The sequence below is a fragment of the Lissotriton helveticus genome, chromosome 1_1 (assembly GCF_964261635.1).
Source record: "Lissotriton helveticus chromosome 1_1, aLisHel1.1, whole genome shotgun sequence".
Lineage (NCBI taxonomy): Eukaryota > Metazoa > Chordata > Amphibia > Caudata > Salamandridae > Lissotriton > Lissotriton helveticus.
Genome location: NC_136057.1, coordinates 965,504,069 through 965,525,981, shown reverse-complemented (window position 1 = coordinate 965,525,981; position 21,913 = coordinate 965,504,069). Strand labels below are relative to the sequence as shown.

The window sequence follows — 21,913 nt, the reverse complement described above, 5'->3', positions numbered from 1 at the left end:
TACCACTACTAACCAGTGCTAAAGTGCTTGTGCGCTTTCCCTAAAATATGGTAACATTGGCTTATACCCAATTGGCATATTTAATGTATCTATAAGTCCCTAGTAAAGTGCATTACATGTGCCCAGGGCGTGTACATTTAATGTTACTGGTGTGCCTGCAACACTGATTATGCCATCCACTCAGGTCTGCCATTTCAGAGCCTGTGTTTGCAGTTTAAACTGCCATGTCGACCTGGCAAAATAAACCTTTTGTCAGGCCCAAACCTTCCTTTTTAACACATATGCCACCTCTAGAGTAGGCTCTGGGCAACCTTGATGGCAGGGTGTAATTTCTTTAAAAAGTAGTACATGTACTTTTACATTTTACATGTCTTGGTAGTGAAAAAATCTCAAATGAGTTTTTCATTCCGGCAAGGCCTACCTCGCCCATAGAATAACATCGGAGTAGCCTATTACCTTTTATAAGTGTAATTTCCAAATGGGAAGAGATAATTGATTCATGTTTGGTGTCTTTGGAATAGTAATTTTAAAATCCCAACTTATGGTAAAGTAAGACTGTAAATTATTATTCTGAAAATACCACTTTTAGAAAGGTGCCATTTTCTTACCATAGCCATTTGTGCCTGCAGAGTGTATTTGGTCACATGAATGGGTATAGTTGGCAGTTCAGATTTATGTATTCCTCCTAGAGAGTCACAGACAGTGGGAGCTTAGGTGTCACTGGCAGAATAGGAAGGAGGAGCTGGGCCCAGCCTCACTTACACCAGAATAGGCTGTGTCCTCTCCCCACATAAAGAGTTACATACCCCCTGTAGTTAGTCTGGTGCCAGGGCCGGGAAGGTAGGAGGTAGGGCATCTGTGCACTTCAAAGGCATGCCTCTAGAAGTTTCTCCCCACTTCAAAAGCACAAATGTGTATAAAAGAAGGATCTTAGACACCACTGCAGTAAACATCTGGACTAGTTGATACTCTACCAGGAAGACCTGCTGCTACAAGGACTGCCACTCTGCTCAACTGCTACTCTGAAGGAGCTGCTACCCAAGTTGTGCTGACCTGCTGCCCTCTTACCTGGGGAAGAAGAACTGGACCTGCAACTCATCTTGAATCCAGGAACCCAGAGTCACTCAAGGAGCTAAAGATTCACAAAGGAGGTCTAGGATGCAATACCGCACTTACTTATGTCTTGGGGATATTGTTGGCTTTTGGTGCGAAGATCAAAGGAAACAAGACCCCTTAGTATCCTAAATTAGTGAAAGAAACTTTCCCAACAAAATCTGCATAAAGAATGTGATCCGCACACAATGAAAAATAAGGAAACAATTCCACCCAAATATCGTAATTTACATATTCCTTTATTATGATTTCTTTCTTCACAGTAGCCAACGTGTTTCGTCCTGTTTAAGGACTTCTTCATGGCTCATCAACTGTCCTCTAAGTAATATACATTTTCTCCTTACTCAGGGGCCATCCATCTCGTATTTATCATTTCTGTGTCACTGGGATATCATAATCCCCAGTCTCGACAAAGTATTTCTAGTGTTCTCTTCTGTATTTTCTCTTTTGAAGTGATGGCAGCATCATAAGCTGTGCTTGTGTTCTAAAATCCGAGGTTTGGTAGGTATTTAACAAAACCACTCCTTATGTGAGATCAAGTCATGGTCGACTCATAGAGCATGGGTCAAAGTGTCCCTCCTTCTGTATACAACGCTTTGACGGCGTTGTATTCAGAAGGAGGGACACTTTTACTTGTACGCATTCCATGATCTATGAGTCGACCATGTCCAATTAACCAGGTCAAATGCTTTTTCAGCATCAACCATTAAAATACATGCCAGGGTTAAATTAGTGCTAAAATAGACTAAGGCTTGTATTAAAAACTCGGTATTAGCTGCCATAGATCTTCCCGCTATAAAACCTGTCTGATCACTATGAATTACCTCCTGGGCAGCAAATAAAAAACGTTTGGCCCATACTTTCATTAAAATCTTATAATCCGAATTTAAAAGACTAATGGGCCTATAAGAGTTTACAGCCTCAGGATTTTTGTCTTTTTTAACAAATGACACTATTATCGCTTCTTTGAAGGTAGCGGGCACCAACCCTCCTTGCTTAATATAGTTAAATAGTTTTTTCAGAGGTGTTAGTAATTCATTTAAAAAGGTTTTATGAAATTCGATGGGGAAGCCATCCTGGCTGCATGCTTTTGCCCCAGTTGTTACTTTGATAGAATCCACTATATCTGCAGAATTTATATCAGATCCTAATTGACTGATCCGGTTATCTGAAATTTTAAGAACATCTATATTAGAAAAATATTCCTGGATCAGTTCGTCCCCCACCAAATACTCTGTGGAATAAATACGGTGAAAATGCTCTAAAAAAATTGGTGAAATCTTATCACCGTTAACCTCTTCCTGGCTGGTCTGGGGATCCCGTACCTTCACTATTATTGCCGACTCCTGTCTCTTTCTTGTTGAGTTTGCCAAAAGTTTCCCTACCAACTGACTACCTTCATACACCTTTTGCTGGTACATTTTTGAACTGCAAATTTCTTCTAATACAAAAAAGTCTCTCAGAGCTTCTCTCGCCTGTTCAAGTTCGTTAGGATACTGCTGGAGCTGAAGGGCATATTCTTTTTAAACTACAGTTTGTAACTTGGCTATTTTATGCCTCCTATCATTTGCATGGGCAGCTGTATAGGTGATGATCTGGCCACGAGCTGCCGCTTTGAACCCATCCCACACAGAGAAAGGCTCCGCAGTATTATCGCTAATCTTGAAATATTCGGAGATCCATTTTTTGAAGCTTACCACCCAATCCTGATCTTGGAGCAGGGTGCGGTCCAGCTGCCACCTGGACCGCTCTCTGTTTTCCACACCAAATACTATCTGTCTTGGAGATCTGAAAAGATCTAGATATAAAAAAAAAATCAATTCGAGATGCAGTTCGGTAATGATGCGAATAACAACTAAAATTTGTTTTATCTGGGTTACTATTGCGCCAGGGATCTACTAATTGGTATTCCAGTTTAAAGGCATCTATAATTCTTTTGGTGTTTGGTTTCAGTTTTTTCTTATTTTTTTTATTTGAAGTGTCTTTTTTCAAATCCTGTATGAAATCAAAATAGCCACCTACGATAAGCTGCCCCGGGGCACCCCTTAAAAGCTCATTAATTTTGACCAGACTGGAAGTATCGTCCGAAACCGGACAATAGTAATTAACAAAATTCAAAATTTCCCCCCTGTAGCCTATCCAATACCCATATCTATCTCCCCAATGGATCTCTCTGAACTTGTAAAAATTCCCAAGGCAATTTTATCGAAAAACAGATGGCAACTCCTCTCAGGGCCGACCCTGCTGATGCAAAGAATGCATGAGAAAAAAACCTGGTTAAAAATAATTTAGGAGCATTTGACTTTAAATGCATCTCCTGAAAGAATACCACTTGGGAAATAAAAGATATTAACCATTTTATAAGGGCGTCATATTTTTGTTTGTTTAAAATTCCATTCGCGTTAAGAGATAGGATATTACATTTGTTAGTTTCCATCAAGGTTTCTAATCGCTAAATAAGCTCAAGCTTTTCATTAAGTAATATCTGTACCTTTTGATCTTACTCCTTTTACTGCAATTACCCCAACCCACCCTGCCCTACCATCCCACCAAAAACAAAAAAGCAACTACGCACCCCCGGGGTGTGAAAATACCCCCCAATGCCACGCTATCCACATTCCAGCCCTCCCCACTAACCTAATGGGTGTCCTCAAGTTACCCCCACAGTGACCCCGCTGATCCTGGACACCCACTGGCAAAATTGTCACTATTAGTTACTAGCTGCTGACCAACACAAATTATATTAAGGAAAGAAGCAGCAAATATTGTACCAATTTTCATTCTGACAGACAGTCGCGCCCAAGTAGTATCTATAGTGCCTCAAAAATAATCTCACTATCAGGCTGTACACCCCGACAGAAATATAGGACCACTCTAAGGAACAACTAGCCCAACTTGCATTCTAAAGGAGGGGGACCTCAAGTGTTACTACTACCGATGATACATCCCTCTAAATATACTTATTCAGGTACTGGCCCCTGACGACCCTGACAAAATCTCCTTCAAAAGGGCTTGTGCTTCTTCTACATATGAAAACATAAAAAATGTCCCTTTAACCAACACTCTTAGCTTTGACTGCTAAGCAATTGATGCCTGTGCACCATGAGCCTTGAATAGATGGAGAATTTTAACAAATTCTTTCCTCCTGCCTGCAGCAGCAGCAGTCATGTCCGAAAAAATACGCCATTTACTGGTTTATGTCACAGCAAATTGTCTCTGCTGGATTGCTCTTGACAGGATCTTCTCCTTGTCCCGAAAGTCCGCAAAATTTGACAAGATAGTTCTGGGAATGTTAGAATTAGGAAAGCGTTCTGCCGGTACTCGATGGGCTCTAGTAATTGTGAGGTCACCCTCAAACTCTGGAAACATATTCTGTTTGATGAATTAATTCACCCATTGGATGGGTTGTGAGCCTTCTATATCTTCGGGAACCCCAACGATCCTAAGGTTGGACCTTCGAGAATGATTCTCGAGTTCCTCCAGTTTGCTCTCAAGAAATGTTTTCTTTTTTGAAGCTTCCTTGGCCTCTCCCACAGCCATATTCATTTGTTCCTCCAGTACGGCAATTCTTGCTTCAGCCTCCTGAAGTCTAATTGGGAACCCAGACATTGTTTCTTCAATTTCCCCTAGTCTCAAATGCAAGGCCGCAATCTCTGTTTGCTATGTTTTTTTCATTTCGCGGATCTCCTCTAAAATTAAATTGAGCATGTCTCTGATGTCTAGCTGGTAGATCCCCTTAGTCTCTGAACCTTGACCTAGGTTCTCAAGCACAGCGTCGGTGTTCGCATTCATCGTTCCCGTCTTGGGATCTGCCTGTACCGATGGAATTGATGGAGCCGATGAAGCCTCTGGTGGTACTTTCTGTAAGGTCTTATTTACAGTTCTATTTGAAGATGAGCCTGTGGAATGAGGCAGGGGCTGTGAGGTCACCGGGTTCACCGGAGTCTCGGTCGTAAACTCCCTGCATTTATCGACTGCATCCAGCACTAGAAAGAGATCCGGGTTGGATATTGCAGTTTCTGCCATATTCAAGGAGGTTGAGGGTGTAAGGGGTGCTCCCAGAACTTGTGCTTGGATATGCACTTGAGACTGTGCTTGAGTCTGTTCCATCTGTTGCTGCAGGTCTCGGAGGGCACTTATTTCAGGGGTACGTTGCGAAGAACCCACATCTCTGGAGGCTACTACTACTGATGAGCCGAGTCCTGTATCTGGCAACAAGGCGTTGGACAGCTGGGGGGGCCGCACCAGATGTCAAATGGGAGAATTGAGGGTGCGAGGATTTCGGGGTAGTTTTCTTTATAAACAGTGGAAAGTCTTTCATTTCTTTTGTACCTTTCTTCGGGCCATCAAATGCCGGGCTTGTTGAATCTGCCTCGGCTCCAGCAAATTCCTGTACTGTAGCTTTTGCCAGATCAGCCCCAGATTCCGCTGGGTCCAGCTACCCCTCACTTCGCATAGAAATAGAGGTAGGGGGGAGCTCATCTTCTGAGCACTCCATGGTGGTATCGAGGCCTGAGAAAGAGCAATTATTCCCCCTATCCTCGTCTTTGGCAGCCCGAAGTGGAGCTTTTTTTCCCAAAGCCTGGCGTGTTTTCGCTTTGAGACGGGCCGCAATCTCCGCTTTACTGGGCTTACTGACAGTACTACCTTTTTTCTGTGGTTTACCCATTTCAACCCTCACTCCTTACTCCTTGCTATATGGCCTATTGAATGTCTTGTAGATTTTTTCTCTGTCTTCTATCTTCTCAGTGTGCTTCCAAAAGCACAATTTTACTTTTGGCTTTCTGTTACACTCTGTTGCACTACATTCACTACATTCACTACATTCAAAATGAGCCCAAGAATAGCCCGTGCCCTCTCTCAGGTTCTGCTCTCACCTCCTCCACTCCTCACCTTCTTTTGCCATAAGTTAAAATGAGACTCCAATCCCACATTTTCCGCTTTCCCCCTCCTCTACAACGTGCCGTGCTCACCAAAATTTGCTTCACGCTTTTGTTGTCCTGTGAGCAGCCGACAGGGGAGGTGAGCTGGGAGCAATCAGGGCTCCTTATTTCTTTCAGGATTAAATCTTAAAAGTACACGGAGTCCTCAACCGCTGCTCTTCTCCGCTCCTCCTTGCCGCCGCCGCTGCCCCCCAAGCTACTGAGGGCTGAGGTCTGCGGTCATCCAGTGAGACTGCCGTCACTGCCGTCACTGCCATAAAAAAGAAAGGAAGCCTCAGCACTCCTCGCTGTTTTCCTCCGATGCCGTAAATCCACATGAATCTCCACTTCAGCAGCACGAGAGATGCAGCACCTCACTCCTCAGCCAGGTACACGCCGCCATTGCGGGGGGCGGGATCATGAGTCACCTATGGCTACACGGAGGCATGCAGCTCCATAGCCGGCATCCACCCCACAAAGCCCTCATCAATCTAAAGAGAAAACATTGGCTAAATGTAAAAATATTTTATGGTTTTCAAAGGCACACACTTCCATATAGTCCCTGGCATTGAAGGCAGCTCCTCTGTGTATGAAGGTGCTTCTTGTGAAAGGGCAGTGTGCCATCAGTCTCAATGAGTTTACCTAATGGCCGAAATAGGATGAACTATTGTCTCAAGGTACTACAGTGAGAGGAAAAATATGTGAACGATACGATGACAGACCAGTGGAAGAAGAGGGTTGGCTCACAGCCCCTATAAATAAGTGTATTATAGATATCATTTTAGTAAAATCAAATGGTCTTGGTGAAGGTCAAAAATAAAAACAAATCTGACTACCTGGTGAATGAAAAATCAGACATCGTGTCTGTGAAGGATAACATGAAGATAGTTTCCTCTTCCATAACAGAAAGCACACAGTACATATTACAGTATTACATTTATGATTTTCGTGACTTCAACACATTTTTTTAATCAAATTATAAAAAGAAAACATGAGGGGTGGGCGTAAGTTTTCGCTCTTAATATCTGGTTGGTAATTATGCTAATAAATCAAGTATGCTGCTCAATTTCACGAAACATTAGTTACCTGCTACTTAAGGTCAACATGCAGAATGATAATCTGGTTTTCTGCACATATAACATACCATATTTACTCAAGTAGATGGCAGATGTCTGTTAATCAGGAAAGGACAAAATCCATGTATGGCCCTGGACCATTGTAGCATACATGGTGATAGGAATCATACCTGCTGGACGCTCTCTATCATTGCAAGCGCTTCGGCCATGAGCTTCTGATTAACTCCGCACAGGTTTGCAACTTTGTTCTGACATTTATGATGTACATTCATAGCACATTCTGGTAAGAAAAAACAAAGCATGTTGTAAGAAAAATGTAACTTTGTAGGAAGCTAGAGCAACAACGCCCTTAAATGCGAATTGCCCTGGTGATCACTTATTAAAATGCAGGTGTTTGCTTGGTAACTAGTTGTAATCCTTCTGTTGCATACATTTTGTCTGCACTTTGTTGGCTCTGAGTTACTCCTACCAAGCTTAATGTTTAGGAACTTTCCTCCAGAGAAGAGGTTCAGAAAATTCCATACATGGGCAATTTAACATGAATCCTTCCAGGAGTTGAATCAATTGTCTCACTGGGCCTGGTCTGTACGTAATTTCACATGCTAGAATGCCTCCAGGCTGCAGAGCATTTGCTTGCACTCCAGCAGCCCATCGTTCCAAGAATGGGAAGAAAATGTGAATAGAGGTCTTCCTATGTCAGTCATTTTACACTGAAAAACATTTGCATGGAAATCCTCTTAAATATAACAATGACGATATGAAGATTTGCTTAGCTCAGTAGGAGGCCCTCTCCAACAGGGAAACATGTAGATGGATGTCATTGTATATTATAGAACAAATGCAGGGAAGCTAGGACTGAGTTTGTCGATCTTCTAAATGAAAAACAAATCAGGTATGTTTTATGAAATCCATAATAAATATAAAGGAGGTTAATTTATTTCAAACTGCACAAGGGCATGTTTATATGGGATTATAATGGGTCGTGGTGGAGATTATTGATTCTGTGACCAATGGTAGGGTTTGGCTTTCAGGTTCTTGTTAGCCCGGTCCTTCTTTCCTAGTGCTGGGACACACTAGCAGGCGTAACCATGCGCTTTACAAATCTGATTATTACTATTATTATTATTACATGCAGACAGTTTCATTGGTGATTATTTGCTTAAAAAAGAATAATAATAATAATTCCTAGTTGTAAAGTGCAAACATATCACTACTTAAAGTTTCAAGGCGCTGGGGATGTCGGGGAGATTAAATGAGCTATTGCCCAGCGTCACATGATGCTGAGCTGAGCTGCCGCCGGGGATCAGCCACTGTGCCACGCTCCGCCACACCTCTCCCCTAAAAAAACCCCCTGAAAATATGACTCATTTTCATTATTATATCTGTCAGCGAGATCAGTCCTAATTGAGGCTTGACACTGTGGATTATTTCTCAATGTGAGCGGTTTTACAAGGCAAATATCATGCTCGGAGCCACTGTTGAGTAGGAAAAACTATACATGGAGCTCGTTTTACATTTGACAACGTTTTTCTGTAATACTACTACATCCGCGAAATTGTGCATATGTTTACTCTTGCTTCAGACAACATGTAGATGGTGCTCATAAAAGAAAGAATATTTTGACAGATTCCCTATTATCTGAGATCACTTTGTGGTCTTCTTGCATCAATGAACATGGGAACATCTGACTTAAGGCCCTCCTAGAGGAACGCTGGTGGGGGGCTTCATGTGCACCTTACACCATTTCCATAGTAAATCTCTTGATAAAGAAATATTTCCATATAGGTCTTCTTACATCAGAGAACATTTGTATTAAATCCATCTCACATACAAAGACACTGATAGAACCAGTTTATGATCACGTTTCCTTATGTATGGAGTAAATATGTTTCATACCATGATCCATATTAGATTGAGTAACATTTGCAAATGTTTTGACTAGCTTTACAAACATTGGACTGATAACACATCCAATTTGTATACCTCTGCCATGTTTGAAAGAATGCTGCCAAGGGCGCCTTTTTGTTTCTCGGTAGTAAGACATGTCATGAATACACTGGGGAATATATTCAAAAGTAAAATACAAATAACTTACCCTCACATTTTAACCCCTGCTTTGCGAGTCCCCATAGGAGTGTGCCACAGTGCTCACAAAAGGTTGGGCTCTTATAATTGTAGACCTTAAATCGATGTGGCATGTCAATTTTGAACCTCTCTTTGTGAATCTGAAATGTAAGGAGATCATTGAGGATATGTAATTGTTCATTTAACATCTGGAATATTTGTGAAATCGATACCTACTATATTTAATTCTTATTCCTACAATTTGATCATCTTTGTTAAGTATTGAGCAGTGGCCTCAATTGTGGGGATTCAGATATTGCCCTGCTAAATCAGTAAAGTTGAGGCACAGCTGCATGTCTAAGTCACCTGGTTCTAATCCAGTCCTATATGAGGTTACTTTCCCCAACACAGAGGTGTGTCCTTGTGTATCATTTTTTCACTAAACCTTCATGGACTAAAGCAGTGATTCTGAACCTTTTGACTTCTGTTGACCCCTACACAATCCTCACTGGAACTAGGGTACCCCCACTGAATCATTCTTGGAATCCAGGACCTCCAGTGAGTCATTACTGGAAGACAGGGACCCTGGCCTAAGCATTTTCGATTATTTGAAGCACAAAATATTACAGAAAAAATACAGAAACGAGCATTCATCAAACAAATGCACAATCAAATATGTTATTTAATTCACAAACAAATATAAAAAAAATCGAAACTTTAGTTGCAATCAAAAGGTTGAAGTGTTTCTACATTCAATTGAGGCCACTAATCCATACTAAATTTTGTTTGATGCCCTTGCACTGCTCCCACAACTCAGTCTGAGGATACTAACTCAATTTTTAGCCTCCAACTTCAAATTCCTTCACATTTACAGAACGTTTTAAAATTTCTAATTTTAGATTTTACTTCTTTATTTATATACACTTTATCTATACAGTAATGGACCCCCTGAGTAGGCTTTGAGGGTCCTAGGGGTCCCTGGACCACAGGTTAAGAAACACTGGAGTAAAGTGTTACTTGCCTCTTAGGGTCTGGTGAAAATTGCCCAAAAAAGAAGCATATGTTGTCTTGAAAATGCACAAAGCAAAATATGTTTTAATGATCTAGACATATCATCCGGTGTGGAACGTTTACAGTTTCTGATCACAGTCTCTAACAAAAAAACTCAAGCACCTTAAAGTTCCTCATTGATTTGGTGTAATACTCGGGTATCTGTTCTACTTTTTTAGGAATCCCAACTTGCAATGCATTCTTTTTTTGACTTTGTCTAATGAGAATTCAGATTTGGTATGGTTTGCTGTGGGTATACTAAAACTATGTAACTGGCTACATATCCACAAATTCATGTTGACTAGAAGCAAAGGGAATGACAAAACAGTTTTTGGTTCTTGTTGTATAACTATCCTAAAATTAACTGAAAATGATATGTACCATTGTTTCTCTGCTGTTTACCGCCGAGCCTGTACACTTTGCTATGACCTTATCAATGCATTTCTTGTGAATTGCAGCATTACATTCTGAAAAAATAAAGAGAGATAAAACACTTAGTCTATGTCAAAGAATGCCGCCATACGTTAGAATAATTTTTAACAACAGGGCCAGCTTTAGCGCTGGTGGTGCCCGGTGCAACACTCTTTTTTGGCGCCCCTACATGCCATGACCGCCTCCTCGGATTCTCTCACTACCACCAGGCAATAGTGCCCCTCATCTCTCCAATCATATGTTATTGCTAAACACAGCGGCCCGAGGTCAGCACTTCCTCCACAGGTCAGCACCTACTGCATATGCACCGGTCACTCTGCCCTAAAGCCGGCCCTGGTTAGAAATGAGTCTAATTTGTTTGCCACCAAAACATTAGCCAAAAAAGAATCCTTAGCTCTACATATGCAACATTGAAAAAACGCGAAGTTGCTTACGTCTGCACTGGTAGCCTTGCTTGTTCAGACCCCTACAAAGATAAAATGCATTTTAGCTGTCTGGTACATTTTATAATTGATTTCTGATTTATTTTCTAGAAAGGCATGGAAAATGTTGTGAGATCTTCAGCTGATAATTCTTTCAGTTGATTGGTATTTTAATATTGTTGAGAACATAGATTTTAAGAAAAACACAATAATTGCCTTACTGATAGCCAATAAACATTTAGAAACTACGAGTGATGGTGTAATCTAATGCTAATACATTAAGGCAGTGATCGAAATAGGTCTGAAGGTGTAATAGATCCGCCATTAGAAAACGATGGAAGGTATTTTTAAGTTCTTAAAATAGCATTTTACTTTTATTAAAAAAACATGTAGTTGTTGTCATTATTCCCAGAATTCAACACAAGATTAATGAACAAAAATACAATCATTATTTTAAAAAAAATCAGCACACTCACCACTGGCTTAACAAAACAGTAAATTGAAAGGGAGAGCTCAAATATAATATGCATTGCTGTAAAAGTGGAGACAACAAAATATTTTAAAGAACCATACCAGACAAACTCATGACAGACAGAACAGAATGTAGGCTGTGGAAAGAAGGTAGCAATGAACTCGTGGCACTTGACATCATGAACCTTGGCTTGTTTCATGGCCCCTCTCCGTTGGTGTAATGTGTAAAGGCCTTCTGTATCAGGATCTGGCTCTTCCTTTGTGTCTGGGGGAAGTAACAAGTGATACATTATGTATGGCAGACTGCAGTGGAACACCAAAATAACAAAGCAGCACTGCTTGTTAACACATAAGGAATGCACGCTCTGCACCTGTTGTGTTTACCTATACAGCGTGTGTCTCCACGTTTAAATTAAGCAACCAAGCCCACCACCCTCCGAACTGGACATGATGAGTCCTGCTTCTTTTCAGTCCCAGTTCTGCCGCATGTGAGAGGCAGCATATGCCTTTATGGATATTGCCTCAATTGCAATCAAGAATCACTAAGAATACCAAAGTGATTTTTTACACCCGTGCTTTGTTACTGTACTAACTGGGATCCATTTAAGGAGACACTTTCACATAAATATTAAATACAGGGTGACACTGTGGCTAATAGCAGTCATCTCCATTTCTTTAGGCAATGAAGAAGGAAGTAAGAGGCCATTGCAATACCCAGGCCTTGACATGATAGCATTTTATGTTAGTTTTTAATTTCTTACAATGTTTCTTCAATTTAAGATAATCCTGATTTGGTACCGTGGAGCTCATGTTTGTAGGTTGTGGTCACAGTCATAGATAATATACCCAAAGATATTATTCGAGAACAATTACATCAGCTGAACTGTTCATTACATCATGGAAATTAAGTAATTAAATGAGAGACAGAGCTTAAGTTGCACCGATGGTTGCCGGTGGGAGGGGTACCAGTACTAATTTTTGGGGCCAGGCATTTATTTTTACTGTATCAGATATTTACAGAGTGCAAGAGCGACAAACAAACGGATTGGAAAGTCAGAGAAAGAAAAAGACAGCTAAACCATCACAAGCAGGAAGCAGAAAAAGGGGCAGGGAGTGTCTGGTAGTGGATTAAAGACTACTTGCTTAAGTATTCGACGCGTCTACGTTTAATTGCACCGGCGTCTGAGTAGAGCTTTGGGCACTGGCACTCTTTCATTCACAAATTAAGCACTGAAAGTAATGTACTAGTTCTTAAAAGCATCACATGCACCAAGCGGATGTATGACGTTATAACGCATACTTTTACTCCGCAGACCATTACAACGCGACTTTTACTCCGCATACCGTTACAACGCATAGCGCCTTGGGGCGCTGGATAGTGGTAAGTATAATTTACTGTTCTAACTCCAGTCCCCGTGGACCCTAGGGAAGGTGTTGGATAGTAAATTATACTTATTCCCTATCCTAGAGCGCCCCCCAGCGCAATGCGTTGTAATGGTATGTGGAGTAATGGTCGCGTTGTAATGGGTCTGCGGAGTAAAAGATCCGTTGTAACGGGTGTATACCGCACCAAGCTAAAACAGAGCCAGCTTCATTAGACATTAAGTAAACTGATCACTGCTCTAAATTGCACCCCGGTCCAAGATGACTCAACCAAATCGCTAGGAATTCCGCTTGATAAGAATCTAAAAATGCAAACCCACATCAACTCTATGGTAAAGAGTGCCCGCTTTCAACTGAGCTACCTTCTACCTTAGAAAATTCAAACCATTAATTGCAACCTCAGACCTTCAATTGGCAGCACAATCCTTAGTCATCTAGAGGATTGAATATGACTTCATGACACTAACAGGATTACCCAAGATCTCCACAGCTCCACTAAAAAGATTGCCTCAATGTGGCCACTAGACTCATAACAAGTTCTAGAAAATATGACCACATCTCTCTACACCTGAAGACTCTAAACTGGCTGCCATTTGAAGCCAGAATACAACTTAAGCTGGCATGTATCACACGCAAGGAACTCCACTACAAAACACCGATGTACCTAGCTCAGAAAATTGAGATATCTGTAGGAGGCAGATCTTCTCTAAGCATCAGAGACCTGGTGCTGAAACCTCCTATCCTTCAGAAGAAGAAGACTTACTATAAAGCATTCTCCGGAGCTGCCCCTAGAATCTAGAGCGCACTTCCTCCAAACTTTAGAAGAATCCCTGCCATGTCAGTCTTCAAGAGGGAAGCAAAGATTTTTCCAATGAGCAAATTCCTACCATAATCAACTGCAGATCAAATACATCACAGTCAGTTAGCTAATGTGTCACCTAAACCTTCTGGGTATTGAATCAGCTCTCTCTAGAATGATCCCAAGATGTATCCTAACAGACCTCTCCACTTATCAGGGAGGTATTTACTAGTGAGCAGACATATGCTTATGCCCCAGTACGACACTAATGCGTATAGCGGAAGAGCTTACTAATTATTTGTGAGTAAACTTATCCTTTTCCTTCTTATACTCAATCTGTCCACATGATATATTTGGATGGAATTGTTTTATTCATGTTATCAATTAATTCATTTTATTTGTGTTATGATGCCTCCTTACCCTGTTTTGCACAACTGTAGATGCCATGTAATTGTGAAGCGCTCTGATACCCAACGGGTCATGTTTGCGCTGTAGAAAACACTGAATAAATAAATAATTAAGTGGACTGACCACAGATTATTCTCAGCATACATATAAAAGGGGTTAACCACATACTCTTCTCTGAAGTTTTACAAAAACTAGGATGTGATGTCCTCTGAAGATTAATCTAATTTCATACATCCCTACTTTCCCTATTTAGGTACGAACGCTGTTAGTGGAACTGAATGCAAACAAAGATTCCAAAATTGATTTGCATTGCATGAATCATGTTGGTAAAATGTACCTACACATTTGTTATCAAAGTTTATGGGCTGAGATAAATCAGTCAGAAGAGTGCCATGGCATGCCATTTGGGAGGTAAAGATCTTACAGTTGTGCTGGACAAATGACTATAGATATTGTTTACTTTTACAAAGTGCACAGTAATAATAACGTTTCAATAACACTCCCCTTTAGCAGCAAGCGCTGGACAAAATGATGCCTTTGATGTTGGGACACTATTGCAATATGTCTTACCACGTCCTACAGTGACTTCTGTAAAATAGGCAAAATTAGTTTGAGATATACTCTTAAATGAATTATATTTTGAATGGGGGGGTGGTAAAAATGTTTTCCCAAATTAATAACTTTACAGAAATGACAAAAATATTGTATACAATATGTTACTTGCCACATTCTTCCAGGAAGTATTTTGCGTTCATTAGCATTCGGCCGCGGGGTCTCAGCTCGACCTAAAAAATAATGCAATACAACAAGTAGGTCAGTGTGAACAAGGGGACTGTGGTGGAAACAACGTGAGGGTTTCTTTTTTAGCAAGTAGCCGAGGTGGTCTGAGCTGGTGAGAGAATATAGACAGCATTTATGCTTTTCATTTTAACTTGACTGCCTAGTTTCACAGGGACTACTAGAAGCATTCAGGAGTAGTAAGCACTATATAAATACAAATTAAACAAGTGCATATGACTACTCTCACAGCCAGTGAAGAATGCCAGCTGGGAGGGAAAATTCAGTTGATCAGTTACAAATCATTTTTAATGCATACATTTGCAAAATATGAGTTTTTGAACTTTGAGTTTTGGAGTATATAAGCCTGTGGTAAAAACAAGCGGCATTCTAATTCTTTAATAAAATTTCCAACTGAATCGAACTAAATAGCAGCCCTTGGGCCTTAATAAAATCAAATTCCAATATGCATCAAGAATTGAGAGGAGGCAGAGTTACTCTTTACTTAAAAGTGTTGTAAGATGTGGGGAGATTATCTTGTTCGTCTATCCTGCTTTACCCCATGCTACAAATCTTGCCTTTATGTTTCCTAGGTGGTTGATTCACCAACCCAAATAGTTATCACTTCAAGGTTCCCCCATTATATTTCACACTTACACTTAAAATCAATAAGCCAAACAATTCTCCCTTAAACACACACATTTTATTGCCATGTTATTAGGCTTGCGCTTGAACACTACTTGACAATTAAGGTAATCACTAAGGGCCTGATTTAGTTCTTAGAGGACCGGTTACTCCGTCACAACATCTCCTAAATATAGATTTAATTATATCCCATGGGATTTATATTTTGGTCGACGGGATATCTGTTACCATTGTGACGAATTAACCTATCCGCCAAGATCTAAATCAGGCCCTAAGTTCCAAAACACTGGAAACTCCACATTCTTTACTCATTATCCATGCATGGGTCCTTTACCATTAGCTTCTCTTTAAATATAATTAGTTTATGCCTAGAATAATTGTATTTGCTGTTATTGTGTATGCTGCTGAATTCATCCTTCATATGGGCCAATATTTCCTCTTTGTTAAGCAAAACTACAGTCGCTTGTGGATATTAATAATGGTTATTCCTATTTCTATGGAGAAGTGTGTGCCACAGTTATATACCGCAAATGCTTCTGCGCGGAAAAGAACACCATACATTTTTTCATCTAAAGTATTGGTGAATATAGTGTCAAGAAGTAGAAAATATGAAAGCTCCACTTTGGTCTCTCTTGCCACCTGTATGAGCATTATAAATAAGGCTCCATATTTTCCGTTTTTATTGATTTTTACAGATAAATACAGACAGAAAACAATATGTTTCTGTCTGCATTTATTTATAAAAGTGGATAAATGCAGAAAATTGTGCTTCTTTTAAGTGAGTCGCAATGCTGTCATGAATTGTAGCCCAACTGCTGAGCAGATGGGCAGCATGGTAAATTAAAAAACAGGATGACATTTCTTTAAATAATGGCAAATGTCAAAATGCATTTGTGGTATAATGCTAATATTTAGTGGATGTATTGTCACATAATACTTGGCAGCTCAAATAGCTAAATCAAGACAGACATCAAAGAAAGAGTGCATCTCTATCAGTTAAATAAATATGGAAATGTACAGTTTTACAACATCATTTATAAACAAAACATAATATAAATATGGATAAATACAGATAAAATGGCCCGAAAATAAATATGGATAAATACAGACAGAAATGTTAGAAAAAATACCATAAAACCGGGAGCCCTAATTATAAACCCGGATAAGGAATAGGCATGTGGTATCTTAGAAAAAGGTTACTGTCAAGTTGTTTAGCAGAATCTATTGTATAATGTTATTGTTGAATTTCATATTAGTATGGTGTAGTATTTAGAATGGTGTTAGTGTAATGTTCTTTGAAATGTTCATGACAAATCAGCTACTGCTGGCTGAAGCGGTGGATGGGACTTTTCTGTATGAGGTTACTTAAATAAAACGTATTCACACCACACTACTCTTGCGTGGGTGTTTGACATCATCACAGGGTGCTTATTCGGTATCTTAGGTCTATACTCAATTGTGCTAAAGCTATACAAATATGTATTCCTAGGAGAAAACAACTCAAGCCTAGTATTCAAATTCTGTGAAAATTGTCTGAGAAACTTCCTGACATATAACCTCCTTGTATCAGATTAATTCTGCAAAATCTTAATTTTCATTTCAACCATGTGTACCAGAAAACGGTCCTTATCCACACCAACATGTCCATAGACAACAAGCATTCATTCATCTTTACTGTTACATTCCATTTTGTTATCCATGTGTGCTTCTCTGCTTTTGTTGGTGTATCTTCCCCTCTCACAATCTGTTGCTTTCGTTCCCTTGATTTGACTTATAGAGCGACTACTTGTTCTGTTTCGTATATTCTATTATTTGTGAGGTTTAGTAACATATTCTATTTTTTAGCATTAGACATGCAAAGAGCAGCCCATCCACTTCATACATTACATTTTGGTATACTCCATGTTCATTTGCCTGTTCAACCCAATGCTCAGAGGCAGTTTCCTCCGATTGACTGTATTCCTATGGTCCAGATGATTTTCTTGAGTCTTGAGTTGCTGTCTTCCAGATTAAAATGAAAACGCAGAAGGAGGATATGTTCTTCATACTTTTTCCTTTTCTTGCTGTATTTATGTTAGTCTAGAAAACTTCCTCATTTGATGGTTTCTCTACAAGAAAGCACTGATCCTGGTTGGAAATATTTTACCAACTGTTTTTATTGTGACCAGAAAACCCTATCTTCAGATGAAGTTGGGCATGCAGATTCACCTGATCATTTGTCAATGATAATAATAATAATAATAATAATAATAATAATAATAATAATAATAATAACAATAAACTGAACTGCATGCCATAAATGAGGATTTGCAAACCTCTGTTGATCAGAGGTTTCACTTATGTCTGAGCAGAATTTTCAACGTTAGCATTGTGTGGGTGAAAGCAGAATTCAAGATGACACAACTGTATTGACTCAATCGCTTCAAGATCAAATCCTCTTTCTCTTGACCTGGCCACACCCTTGATGCATCTGTGTCTGCCCAATTAATTTAGGAATTCCAGACATCATGCAATACCAGTCAGATATGTAGGCATCAGATCACTGATACCCCATAGGTTTATAGTGAAAAATTACATTGAATACCTTTCTGGATATTTTAAGATCGGGAGGAACTTTCAATGGCAATAATTTGTCACACTCAAGAAGAACCCTCAAATAATCACATTTTATAAATTGGAATCAGTCAACAGCACATTAGCTACACAGCACGAAGACCTGGAATCTGATCCTTCACATTTTCACACACTTCTATCTGAAAAATATAACCACATCAGAAGGTTATACAAGGCAATTATTCGTTTTAGATCTTTCGTCCATACCTAAATGTTATCATGATACAATTGTAGTTATTTATCTGCCTGTCAGTATTTTCTTGTTTGTTATTAAAAAAATGATGTCGTATATTCTAAATAGTGTAATTAGTTAAGACAGGATTCGTGGTTCTGCTTTTCTATCTTTTAGGAGAGAGTCTCTAATTTGAACAAGGGTTCCAGAGGGTTATGGTTGTCGCTTCTAGATACAGGCTGGCAGTACACTTCATGAGAACTATGATACTCCCTCTAGGTTTGTGAGTGTAGGGAGAGCTTCAAAATGTATAATTCACTTACCAGCAAGATGCTTATATTGACTAGCCTGAGGTGTAGCAGTTACCAAGAGGTAGAGAGACGTGGCTTTGTCTGTTTACCAGGTTATGAGTATAAACATACTATGTCCTTTTTGAATTCTTAGTTAAAAACTCTATGTGCCTTTGTACATTTGATTCTATCAATGGGCCCTGAACATGTTATCTGCTTTTTAGCTCCAGCTCAAATACTCCTTAACTAACATTTCATTCAAATTTAACTTTACATTCCCTCTGGTGCCTCTATTAGGTCATTCCCTGCCATTCTCATCTGCTCTGCCCTAAGGAGGGGACTAAACGTCTAAGGCTAAATACAAATCCCAGGAATACACCCCAAAGCACCTTACCTTTATCTCCTATCTATGCCTGCATCCATGGTAGGATTATGTGACTCATTTTGAGTGTTTCCTGTGCTTGGTGGAAGCCCAGCAATTTAATCCACAATATTTCAGTAGAAACATGTCAATGTGTTTGCTAACTACAGTTTTGGTGCCAAAGGAAACTAGCACCTGTATTACAATTGAACCTTTCTGCCTACCAAAGAGAGGCTATTTCTGCCTCCCCTGACCTGGCTGTTCAGGCTGGACTGTTCCCATGGGGCACAGGGTCAAGACTGATATGCATATGGTTGGGTTCAAACTGAAATGGCATGGTGAGCAAAAGAACGATGGATTTAGGCCCAGATCTCGGTATGGGGTGAATGTATGACATTGTTCTGCATTCTGCAGAAGTTGATGGTTGATGGTTGTGCCAGTGGTTGTTTAGCTCGTTTTTAGTTTGTAAAAGCAAAAAAGAGTGTGATTTTGTTTTGCTTTGACAGTAGGGGGTCAGGATTGGGTGGCACGCGGAAGTTGTTCCAAGTGCGTGGTTTACCTTTTCACACTTTCAATTTATTTGTGCACTCTTTTCACTCTTTCTTTATGATTTTGGAGGCTGCCAATGATGAAAACCGGAGCACACTGGTGAGAACCTACCAGCAGCTACCATGGTGGTGTTTCCGTGAAGTGCCTTCATTACCTTCACACATTTTTCTTTGTTGTGAGTTCCACATAACATTTTTGGTGTGAGAAATATATAGGTCCATCTGTGTACATGGGATAGGAGCACCTAGTGTGTACAGCATTACTTAAATATTAGAGTCAAGATATGGCTTTGGGTATACTCACGAAGAATGTCCCATTTTAGGGCAGGTCATTGTTTGTGATTATATATCCTGAGTGGAGGGCGACCTGCACTATATCCTTCGGTAGCTCCTTTTTGTGCATGTTAAACTTAAAGCATGCCAGTAAGGATTTCCCTGCATTTCGATATTCTCTCTGTTAACCAGAATGTCTGGACAAGCTTTCTTCTTTATGTCGTTGATTTGTGCTTCTCTTTGAATTGTGCTACTCATATATTTTTTCAGAAAAAGTGCCTTGTCAGTTGATAAAATCTGAGTGAGGTATCTTTTAAAACTAACTGTCCCACTTTGTGCAGGCTTACAACTGCCACATTTGTCAATAACATCTAGCTAGCACTTTCAAATGCTAGGACAATCTTCCCGTTTACTGAAAACTCACATCACACCTCACGTAGGTAGGAAGAAGCCGAACAGGATTAAAACCTAGGGGTGAGAAATAGTAGCAGTGATGTAAACATGTAATGAGAAGACACGGAACCCATTCCAACACCCTCAACTCCACCTAAACCATTATCAAGTTTGCAACTTGGAAAGTTTCCAGATTCTACATGCTTCTTCTAAAGGTTTGATGGTTTACTGTATATAGCAGTGCCAGTTAGCAATGTGCTATTTTAGTGTCAACCATGGTTTGAGTGAATATTAATTTTTAAAAGTGTGCTTTGCCACTTACTAGTTCTTTAAATTAACCTTTCTCTACCTAGGTGTGTAACACTACCATGAAAGGCACATCATAACCTTAGGAAGAATATGTGGTTGTTGTCACATCACTTGTGAATTACAGCCATAAAAGAAGTTCTGATTGCGCATATCTATCTGTTGGCGACTTTCTGTGTCTTCTTTTAGGTGCATTGATATTCATATTGATATTTGTGTTGATAATTTTGTAATTGATTGATGTTTCTCTGGTTGGATATCGACTCAAAATAGTCACGGTCTCTATATTTTCTAAAATGATAGACATACAGTCCAGTCAATGTAATTTATTTACACTAAATCCTACATTAAATATATAGTATTTTCAGTTTCTTTAAAAATGCTATTTATTTTAAAAAACAATCCTTTAATTTTTCCTCGACAGATCTTATTTCTTTAGTGCTGCAAATATTGTGTTGATCATTTGTAATGACGTCCCTTTTTCTTCAACAGTTTCAATAAACAATACAAGTCATATACGATTTGTCAAAGAGTTATAATAACTGCACTACCCATGCTTTTCCAGGAACTCAGTTGTTTTATATTTTTAATAAATCTCAGAAGTGTATATGTTTAAAGGAGTATGTCAGCTGATTCTCATCTCCAGATGTGTATTAGAGCTTTGTGTATTTTATATTTTCATGCGTTATTAACAAAATGCAGAATGTGGATTTACTTTTGAATTTACATGTACACACTATCATGGCACTATTGCACTTGAACAAAAATTGCTGTCTTGTTAAAGTGTGTTTTTCTGGCTCATGCTAACTAGACCTCAGATAGGTCTCGATATCATCTTGTTCAAAGTGGATTTCTCCTCTTTCATGTTCACTGTTTAACATTTCTACAGTACACAGTTAAGCAGTGTCATATTGGTCTATTTTCATTGATGTTTTTCTTGCTGTTGTCGAAGAAAGATACAGTAATGTTGCTGTTTCTAAGGGTGCTTCTGCTAGCTCATTGTATTGCATTAATTCACAATAGTTTGCTGTGGTTCTTTTGACTAGTGTGTCCTCCCGTCTCTGGGTGACATTACCACGGAGTGGGCAGAATCAATATTCATGTAGTGGGATAGTGCTTAGATGGTAAGGCAATATGAAGTTTACTAGAACTGTGTTCTGATTTGCTGAAAATGTAATTTCTTTGCTCACACTATGGTGATTTTGCGGAAATGTCTGATTGTCTATACAGGCAAACTGTTTATAAACCCCAGATTTTGGGGGTGAGCCAGAGTTTTACTGAAGACTCTCTGATGCTACTAGAGATGCGGCCTGATTTCTTACTGATTTTGCTGCTCATTTGGGACTCAGACGTTTACTGGTCTTGCACATTATTCACTGTTACCCTATTTACTGA

The 21,913-nt window shown here is 39.6% G+C and overlaps 1 protein-coding gene across 2 annotated transcripts in view; it reads right to left on the bottom strand.

The window, feature by feature from the left end:
* PRKCQ (protein kinase C theta) overlaps nucleotides 1-21,913 on the bottom strand; it is a 452,364-nt gene that overhangs the window by 283,389 nt on the left and 147,062 nt on the right. For both annotated transcript variants that reach the window (XM_078677123.1, XM_078677128.1), the window contains 6 exons: nucleotides 14,865-14,925; nucleotides 11,653-11,815; nucleotides 11,092-11,123; nucleotides 10,607-10,692; nucleotides 9,207-9,336; nucleotides 7,282-7,391 (listed from right to left, as the gene is read on the bottom strand). In XM_078677123.1, coding sequence (XP_078533249.1) covers nucleotides 7,282-7,391; nucleotides 9,207-9,336; nucleotides 10,607-10,692; nucleotides 11,092-11,123; nucleotides 11,653-11,815; nucleotides 14,865-14,925 — 582 coding nt within the window. The remainder of the gene's footprint in view (nucleotides 1-7,281; nucleotides 7,392-9,206; nucleotides 9,337-10,606; nucleotides 10,693-11,091; nucleotides 11,124-11,652; nucleotides 11,816-14,864; nucleotides 14,926-21,913) is intronic.